The sequence below is a fragment of the Ciconia boyciana genome, chromosome 1 (assembly GCF_034638445.1).
Source record: "Ciconia boyciana chromosome 1, ASM3463844v1, whole genome shotgun sequence".
In the NCBI taxonomy this organism is placed as follows: domain Eukaryota; kingdom Metazoa; phylum Chordata; class Aves; order Ciconiiformes; family Ciconiidae; genus Ciconia; species Ciconia boyciana.
In genome coordinates this window covers 175,877,815-175,888,500 of record NC_132934.1, presented here as the reverse complement: position 1 = coordinate 175,888,500, position 10,686 = coordinate 175,877,815, and the positions used below count along the sequence as shown (strand labels likewise).

The 10,686-nt window shown below is 36.3% G+C and overlaps 1 protein-coding gene across 5 annotated transcripts in view; it reads right to left on the bottom strand.

Annotated features, from left to right (window-relative positions):
- DACH1 (dachshund family transcription factor 1) overlaps positions 1 to 10,686 on the bottom strand; it is a 367,345-nt gene that overhangs the window by 168,589 nt on the left and 188,070 nt on the right. For all 5 annotated transcript variants that reach the window (XM_072850103.1, XM_072850101.1, XM_072850099.1 and 2 more), the window contains exon 3: positions 6,214 to 6,375. In XM_072850103.1, coding sequence (XP_072706204.1) covers positions 6,214 to 6,375 — 162 coding nt within the window. The remainder of the gene's footprint in view (positions 1 to 6,213; positions 6,376 to 10,686) is intronic.

Here is a 10,686-nt window from a genome sequence, read left to right as displayed (position 1 = left end):
TGCCATTTACCTTAGGATGAGATGGATCACCCCTACAATTGCCTATTCCTGTCCGTTGAGTCTAAGGTGACTAACTTGGATGCAAATGTCTACATTTGTTCCAATGAATCCCATAGTGAGGATTTAATCTAGATGAGGGACTCATAACACAACTGACTGTCCAACATGAAATGCTGAATCTTTGCTAATAATTCCCTTAATTCACTAACTGGTGTTCAGATCATAATATCCAATTCATTGCCTTGTTTAGCAAATTTAACAATCACAATTAAAGGCTAGGGAAGCAGATCCGGAGAAATTATATTCTCGGCTGATAGACTAACATTATATTTTAGCTATGAAATTCAAGATTTTTTTTTCGCATGCCACCATGAAGACATGTAAAATTCCAAAATGAAGTTTAGTGACCTGACTATCACCAAATGATGTTTCTGGTATTCTGTGCATTCCCAATCACAGTTTTATGAAAGCATTCCTTTAGCTTGAACTACGATGTGCTCAACTTTGCGTATTTGTCCTTAAGGCTGTAGGATTATGCCTTTGCTAGCACTTTGACAACACTTTTCATCCACAGATCTCAAATAAGTTTACAAAAGTAGATCTATGTCACTGACAAGCATTTGTCTTATGTCCCATGATATCAAAGTTACATGCACAGTCTTGTCGTTAAAAGAAGTGCTATGTACCGTACAATAAACACTGAAATACTGCAAAGAATCTTTCTGGTCTGAAGTTACTTTTTGTCTTATTTTCATTTTTGCAAGTGAATATTTTTAGAAAGGAAGCACATCCATCCACCTAGGAACATACACATTGAGTTTTCGCTAAGAGAAAAATACATATTAATAAAAGTACTAAAGTAAAAAAAAAATCAGTGTTTAATCTGTTAAACAACAGAAAAATTCTTATGAACTAGTGATACTGTCATTGAACTGGAGAGAGTTTGAGAACAAGCTTGCTCTGGCTTTTTCACCCTATGATTTGGAATCTGCTCACAGTACTGCCAGCTTAACCAAAAAGGATTAACTCTCATATCCAACTGAGAACACAGATAATTCTCAGTAATTGGTAAAAAATGAAGATGAATGGGGCTGAGAGATAAGGAGCAATTAGCTCATCAGCAGTTACAGCTGTGCACTCAATCCGGATCCATCTCTTGAGTCTCGGCCCCTTTTAAAGAACCCAAGCAGAATAAGCACAGGACACCCCCTCCCAAAAAATTGCTGTACCTGCCCATCATTCCTCTCTCTTCCATTTTATTTCTGTGCTATACAAAGACACCTGTCATAGCATTCTGTGTAAATTACTACCTCTCCCAGGACCTGTATCTACAGCCAATCTTCTTTTTACACTTAAAAAAAAAAAAAAGAAAAAGAAAAAAAAAAGAAAAAAAACCCCAAACCCGGAAACCAAATGACTACTGTAGACACTCTTAAGTTCCCTGTCAATCGTTTCATTATAGCAGCATCATCTGTTTGAAAATATAAGCAATTCCCTCATCTAATTATAGGGAGGATTTGAGGTTCATTAACATTGCCAAGGCAGAGAATCAGATGTGCAACTGCAGAGCTGTGCTCAGTGGCCTGCATTCTCTGTTTCCTTGTATTTGCTTTTTCAAGGTCTCCAAGACTTTTTCCTGAAACCATAAAAGTAATTCTTTCCTTCAAAATAGACACGTGTGTTTAGAAAAAGGAAATGACTGCATTTTGTACTGTTCTATTATTGGGCAAGGTCAGTGGAGAAAAATAATTTCACCTAAATCATTTTATCTCTGATTCTGGATGAAAAAAAAAGAATAATAGTATGCAAGCAACCGTTACTTTTGAACAACAGATCACAGGAAACCTTGCGTTTGTCTCATAATTTTAAATATTGCAAGGTAATGCAGATGAATAGGAAACCTAACATGCCAAGAAAACCTCTTAATTTTCAACACATTTTGTGGTTGTTTATGGATTAACATGCTAGCCAAGTGTAAAATGTTGCCTTGTATTTCCTAACTGTGTTTAGAAACTGAGAACACCAAAGTCTTCATGATTGCTTCACTTCCTTAAAGAAATAATAGCAGGTTTTTTTGTATGAATGTAGTTTAAACAATGACATTTTCTTGGGACATCTGTTTTGTGATCACATTTTGAATAGATATGAACTCATTTCCTACTAAGCAAGTAATTTACTATTGTTGATAGTTGTTTACAAGTTTTATGAGTCAGATTTTAGCAAGTGGCAAAGGTCTTTACAAATCCTTTGAGTATTCCCTAAAGTATATGCATAGTGTTTTCATTATATAAAATGTTCGGGAAGCAAAAGTATAGGGACTGTTCTTCACTTCCTACCAAGTTATAGATAGCAAAGCCTAGCTCACAGAAATAGCTTTAAACTTATTTATTTTCAAAGGCTTCTAGCTTTTGCTGCTGCAGGTTAATGAAGTATGATAGCAGGGCAGTAAGTACTTAAGCAGCAAGGAAATAATTGAGCTGCTCTACCTATCTATAACTTTGGGGTATTAGACGGTAAATATAAAACTGATCCTAATATCAACCTAAGATGGTAATATGACAAAGAGCAGAACCTCTTCAATGAAATATAAAGTTTGACCTTGTCACTCTCTTTTTTTTAATTCTGCAATTAAAAAAACCAACAACACACAGCATAATCTTTTTTTGTTTGCTGCCATACAGAGTTCATTTTTTAAACAAAAAAACAGTAATTCATCTATCCTGCATGTTGTATGTAGAATTGCCACTAAAAAGAACCCAGGACATTTTTCCTTCTTATCTGCAATGTAGCTCATATCAGCCAAGCTGTCACAAGACAGTACTTGATATAAACAAGAGATTGCAAAGACATCTCAGTAATCAATATTAGGATGGCTACAGTATGGAAGCCCCAACCACTGCGTATCATTTGTCTCAGCATCTATTTCTATGACCAAATGAAGCATTAATTCAAATCATAAATCTATGGTGATTTAAATCTGGGAATGAGCACCTGCCTGCTTTAATGATTTATTTTGTACATTTCAGTAAGCAGGAGATTTGTCCATATGAACTGACAGGTCACCTTCAGATGCCAGTAGCAGACTGTTTATCACCATGCAGACTAGCATCTCATCTTAGCAAGTAAATATTAAACTAAAAGAATCCAATTGATTGTGGATGGGGGAGAAAGGCGTTGCAGCCATATATTTTACTCAGTGTGCTAATACCTCACTCTGATTCCTCTGTAATTTCCTTTTTTTTTTCCTTTTCCCCCCCCTTCTAAAATGATAATTCTGGTGGGAGGATGCAAGCTCAAGGTTACCATACAAAACTGAGGGATATAAAATAATTACTTATTAGTATCATTCGCTTCCTTTAACTCCCTTCACTCACTAACCTTTTGGCCATTGTTTCAAAGGACCAAGTTAATAAATCTGTGTAGTGCTCTGTATAATTATACAATGTTCATCTACAAAAATTACTTCTATAATTCACATTAAGCATCTGATTAAAACCAAAAAGCAAGACGATTCAGAAGTAAACATGACAATTCAACTCAAGAGCCCGAATTTTATTCCTCTTCTTTTACATAGGCATTGGAACAGCCAAAGAACATGGTATGATCAATCCATGTACACTAATATACCATAATGCCTGTTACGTATGGGCTAAGATGTATCAGGTAAGCTTTTAGCCTGGTTGGTTAGTTTGTTTGTTCCTTTTCAGTTTGGTCAGGCACGTAACATCATTTAAAATATAAACCAAAAGCAGGTTATTTTCTTCCTTGTTTTATTCCTTCTTCCTGTCAGCATTCAGTAACGTACTATTTCAAATTCATGCCTAACAAGCCATAATTTAAAACATTAATGGTATATGGACTTGGTAATATTTATTTGAAAAGACATAAATAAACATCTGAAAAAAATGTAGGAAAAAAAAGCACACACCTACTACAAAGCAACACCTTTGAAATACGAGTTCTTGTCAAGATAATACAATATGCTAATTTTCAAAAATGCAAGTAATAGAGACTTAACTCTTAATGTACCTAATAAAACCCTGGCATTAGTAGTAGTAGGAATCACTTCTCTGATTCCATAGGGATAACCAACACTGGACGTTAGATAGGGCTCACTATAAAAGAAACAAATAAATGCAAACAATTTTTGAGAAAACCTCCACAGGAAGAATATAGCTCAAGACTGGATGCACCAACAAGCACACTGTATTTCCAGAGCCATTCCTCATGGAATGGAGACAACTGGAATGCTATTCACTCTACACAGAAGAGCCATTTTTTTTCTGAACAAAATGAACTCAATTCTTCATTCAGTTAAATTGGGAAATTAACTGAAGTTAACAAGTAAGTTAAGGGGTTGAGAGGAAATTTTGACATTGACAATAAATAATCTTGCTTCGCTAACTTTGCCCTACTAAAATAGCAAGAATGTATTTTCTTAAACAGGGAAAATGATTAAGCTGTGTAAGAGCAGATTAGTTATCTAAATTATGCCTCAAACAATGAGTTCAAAATAGATTTTTTTTCTTTTTTATTCAGAGGAAATTCAGATATTCCCTCCATCCACTCTACCACAAATACTTCACGTGGTTTAGATGTTGATTACCTGTTACCTTTTCCATCCATGGATGTACAAGTGGTTTGTCACTAGAACTGCCAAGCAGAATACAGTTCCATAATCCAATATTTGAACATTTTATTTCACATAAGGCATTCAACTAAGTGTGAAATTCAAATCTAAACTAGCTTCTAGTTCTAGTACAGACTCTTTATCCTCTCAGTTTGTATTTACATTTTTTACTCTTTCTCGTTACTTCACTTTTCTTCCAGTACGTTAGGGGCCACCTGGTCCTTCCACTTCATTTGTACCTATCTCCTCCTCCCAGATTTCAAAGACACCTGCTCTCTACCCGCTCTTGTCTTCTCTCCAAGAGGACAATCTTTCCACTAATATTCTAGTGACTGCACGTGTTGGTATCTGGGTACTAACACAACTAATTTAAGACTATTTTCTTTGCCATCACAAAAGCATTTTTTAAGCCTTTCTTTAAAAGGAAAACAAAAAATCTGGTTGTCTCCTTATGCAGTAATGCATACATACTGTTGTTATTTAAAATAGCGTGTGCCTAGGTGAACCGGTTCTTTGAACTGCAATTCACATTATTTCTAAATAATAGCCTACTGATGCCTACCGAACTGTACAGAAATGCTGTTCACAAACACGTATTTATTTATGTTAAGGCCAGTACATAACTCTCTAAGACTCATTTCAAATGTATTTAGGAGATGAAAAACCAAAAAGTAAACACAACTAAACAAAAGAGCCAAAATAAAAACAAACAAAAAATCCCTATCTTAAGCCATGTTTTTCCAATATACACCAATCTTGCCTGCAGTCTTCTGAACATACCTCTTTGTCATTGAATTTCTGTTGCTGAGTTAATACTGTCTCAACATGATAAAAGGAGCCAATACAATGAAATGGCATAACAAAACATTTTACAGCAGACACACACAGATGATTAAAGATTTAATCAACAACAACAAAAAGTTACTCGAGCTTTGAAGTATGCTTTAGCAAAACAAATCGTCCAAACAAATGAATAAAGTATACTGAAACAATTCTTTTCTTGAGAAAGAACAAGAGGTGCTGATGACTGCTTAAGAAATGGAAAATCCTGTTAACTACATTTTAAGAATGTGTTTATTAAAATAAAATATGATAGGAACTGCAGAGCATGGCAATAATTTATTGTGTATGTATGTTTTCCTTTTGTCACAGGGCACATGAAAGTATGAAATATTTTGCTTTCAAGCTTGTGTTCTGAATTACCTAAAGTCGATACCCAGCACACTGAGCAGGAGACATTGTTAAATTTCACTTTGACACCATCATCTGTCACCCCACCTGTACTTTGAAAAATGAACTCTAAGCAATCAAACCACTTTCTTTCATGGAAAATATTAACTGGAGTCTGCAAAAGTAACCTGCAAAGGAAAGAATGTTTTTGTAATAGTAACAACAACGCTGAATGCTGGTGTAAAGGTCAGATACAAAATAAAACTAAAAACAGTAAGAAAAGGAAAACAAATATGCAACTTTTTACTTTTTACACCAAATCAAGGACTTCAGAAGGAAGTCCAGAAGGATGACCATTTTAATAAAATATCAGAGCATTATGGACATATAATAGTGCTGTGTCTGAGACTTACCGACACTTGAATTCAGATCTCCATTTTCAGAGTCTGCTCCATGCTGGTTATTATTTGCATGATAGTTGGACATAGCTTCCAATTTAATTTTTTTCACTTTCATTGCTTCTGCTATGGCGGCATTGGTGGCAGCTGCTGCCGCTGCAGCTGCTGCTGTCAGGCCTGCAAAGAAGTATGAACAAAATTTAATATACATTATTCTATGATTCTTCATTATTGTAGGGACTAAGAATGTTACTCTTCCTTTATGCTTGCTACGGAATGAACGGAGAACATTGCAGAGTATTATTCCTCTTGTTTGATTTGAAGTTTGTCAACTTTTTCAAGTAAAATGTTTCTCATCCTATTTAGATAGTTACTTCTATATGTCCACCTAAATCTCAACTTAGTAACCAGTAACTGCAGTCATAACACAATCATAACTAACTGGAGATACAAATACACGCTTTCAGAAATCTAACTTAGCTTCAAAATAGTGTCTTAAGTGTCTGGCTATGAATAGGTGAACATGTACGTAACTGTACTTAAAAAAAACAAAAACAAAACTTTAGATCTCAAATGTCTGCCAACAGAAGAAAACAGGTCTATAATGTCTATTTAAGAGTAACAGATGAAAGAACTCAGACATTTATTTCTCATTTCACACCTAACAAGGAGATGTGGGCATTCTAGGAAGTGTTTTTAGAAGAAAGGTTAGTAATGCTGAACATTGGTAAAATACTTATTTTGCTTTCCCCAAAACTTCAAGGCATTAAGGTATTTATCAGTGAGAAGAGGAATTATTAAACCCATTTAATCCCAATCCCAAAGCCATCTCCAGGCAATCCAAGTGCTCTTCCTACCAAACCAAATTTCTGCCATCCAGCCATTTACAAGAATGCTCTACAAAAACGAGAAAAGTTCTCTTTGTCAAAAGCAATTAGAGAAATGGTCCAGCAATGCCTTCAAAACTCAAAATTAGATAGAGTCTTTACTCAGTGTTGTAAATTTTTGCCCTCTTCTCTGAAGCAGGGTAATTTTTCTGCGGTCCCCGAGCAGTGCTGCTACCCCCTCAGATCCCTTTGCCCCAGCCTGGGTGGTAGCGGAGACAAGTCAGCGTCAAACTTCACAAGAGCTGCCTACCCCACACGACTGGTCCAGGGGGCAGAGATGGAAATTGAAGAGAATTAAACGTAAGAAAATAAAGAGAAGGCATCAAACCAGGTGAGTTTTATGCAATTATGCAATCTCAGCCCTCAGCCTGTGATGCCACATGAGAAGAACACACCCTCAGTCATTTTGAATCAAGATTCTTGCCCTGACCATGGAGAAGGCTTGAAAAAACTCAGTGTAATTAGTTTAAAGGTGCCTGCTTGTCCGATTTTCAGCTGCTCTGAGAGGTGTGAAGTGTCTTATGGATCTCAAGAGGAATTAACTCCACAACTTACTATTCTAGCGGGCCCAGGCTGCTGCCCAGCAAAGGAAGAGTGCAATTTAGCAGGGAAGACCAAATAAGCAAATAATCCCAGGCTGCTGAGGTAAATATTGCTACCACCATTGCTTCTAAGAGCCTCTGGTTGTCTCCTCTGCCTCCTTAAATGGAAAATGAGTTCACTCTTGCCATGTTTTCAGCTAGCCATGGGGAGAGACAGAAGGCGAAATCCAGCGGGGAGAAGGCTGAAGGTGAACGGACATCAGGAATCTCTGCCGTCCCAGGGAAAACAACGAGGTGGCATATGAGGTGCCTTTGAATATACTGTGGCTTGACTCAAGGTTGTTCTCCTTTATTTCTTTGCATGACCGCCTGAAGATCAGCAAACAGTTCCAGCCTCCCGACCCTCCTCACAGGCTGACTCCTAACACCTCCAAGTGCAATAAGAATTACCAAGTATGTGATAATTGCATCCTGCAAAGGCTGATCGATATTATTTAGAAAACTGCTACTTCAGGTAGAAGAAGATGTACCAAAAGCCAAAAATCAAATCAGAAGGTGGATAAATACAAGGGTTTAATTTTATTTTAGCTTCTTCTACTATTACAAATTATGCATGTTTTGATCTTAAGGAGGTATTGACAATAACATGGATGGCTTCCAATGATATTTTTACCTTAGAGGAAGGATATGAAGTTATACATTATACAAATTCGGTTACAGTCCCTAAATTAGGCCACAGAAAAAGGGATGGTGCACCTCTGAACTTTGGTTTGCATCCTGTGCTCATTAAACAATACAATAACCTATACTTCCTTTTTTTATATACATCACTGACAAGCTAAAACTAGCATCTTTCAAGAACAATCCTTCGGAGGAATATTCAAATACGATACAACTAATGAATTCAACAGTAGGCCTCAAACTTTTGGCTGTGACTGCACTTCCAGACCAGCAGTTTTTAAGTGCTTCCAAAAATACCATATTAAACAGACACTGGACATTGGGCTTGGGAGCCCACCTGTAAATAGTAAATAGTGTGGCTCACTGGGGTAATGACCAGGTCACAGAACCAGTAAAATACACACTCTCTTTTGCTACAAAATTTGCAAAGAAGTATACTTCAGTGTTTCTCTCCAAAGTAGGCCGTAATGCTTCTCTCTAGAGGAAGCCACAACCTTTGGATAGCGACTGGGAAAGTAAAATACAGATTGCTTAGTTCTGTAGTACGATTTTTGCAAGATAATGCTTGTGATAATAAATGATAATTTAAAAAAGCAGAAATTAAACTTCTAAATTCATTCCTTCTCTCGTACAACCGCATAAGTGATTGAAATGATTACTTTGCTATACGGCAATTAATTTAAACTGTACGAATCTGAAACGCATGTCTCGTATAAGCACCGGTGTAAGTGGGGGGGAAATGTGAGTAAGGAATAATCCTCGGAATTATCATTTAATGCCACTCCTCATAGCAATTCCAGCCTACAGCACAGTTTCTGCTTTACTGCTTTACTACCCCTTGACTGTCACGATATGGCAAAGCAAGCGGTAAGGAAGGTCCTGAGCCAGTGACTAGAGCCCCTTGCATTATAACCACAGGTGCACTGTGATATGGTACAAGACAAAACTTCTTCTCTAGCACAGGGCCCGACTTATCTCACTTATGTCACTAGCAAAGGCAGCCAAATATATTATAAACAGAAGAGGCTAATAAGCTGCTGTGTATCTATATCTATGTTTTAAAATTCTGAACTTTACAGTTCAGGTATGGGTATGTACTTGGGTAAATACTTGGGATTTTTTTTAAATTGGTTGTTTGAGAAAGCCTTTTGACCTAAACATTATTTAATATCACTTTACTCTTACAACAAGTAGCCAAGGAATTTCCGAGGTGCACACTTTTCTACACTACAGAAATTTCATCTTCAAATATGAGATAACCAGAAGTCACCTGTAAAGGCAACTGAAATGAAAGAAATACGGATCACACCGAACAGCCACTTAGATATTTTTTATTCTTTACAAATATTTATTTGAACAGCTAAAAAGTATCCAGGCCAAAATATTCAATGGATTAAAGTCAACAGTGGTTGTCATTAATATTCTGAAATTGATAAGTTGTTTATGTCTGGCATTCTTCCTGCTGATTATGCAGTGAGACAGGCAGCTTTATAAATATCTCATCACTCCATCGTCACACAAATTTCATCGACAGTGCTCACGCACAGCTATTAGCAATATGAATCTAACCATTACAAGAGGAAAGAAAATCGAACATGTGGCATTAATACGCAGTCCTGGTTCCTAACCATCTGATAGGCAGATGGTGTAAAGCGGATTCTCCAGCTGAAATGAAGGGGCACATCATTTAAAACCTTGTTTGCATTCTAACTGATATCAGTGCCATATTGATATACATGATACATCATGGCAGTGTTTGAACAATCTAGTTTGTTTCAGTCATAAATGTTTACAGCCTTGTTTTTTATCTTTAGAAGCATGTTCTGAAGAGCGTATTTTTAATTTATGAAACCTATTGTTTACTTCTGTTGAACCAGAAGATTAGCGAAGAGCAGGAATATTAAATTACCACAACCACAGCAGTATAACTAAGATGGATGAATAAAGTATGGTTTTTCAATAAAAGATGTTAGTAAAGGAATTAAAAAATTAGCCTAGACATTTTATGCATTAAATACATTTATTCATGTAAACCTTACAGCTTTTTTCCCATGTGACATACTTAGAACTTTAATGCTTTATAAAGCTATTCATTTAAATCTCTTACTGCGTGCAATTAATCTTGTCCAACAATTTAATTCAAAAAGCAAAACATCAGAAAGTAAAGTTCAATTCAACCATCATGCTTCTGAAGTAATCTCCGTATTGCTGACAGTTCCTATAGACTCATCAGCAAAAGTCTGTTCAAGGTGTCTTGTAGGAGCCATATGAATTTGAATTACAGCTCAATTGAAAGCTCTCCAAGCCTTAGTAGGAACTCAGGAACAAGAAGCAGAACACCAAAAGAAAGCGTGAATGATCCTTTCCTACAAAGACCT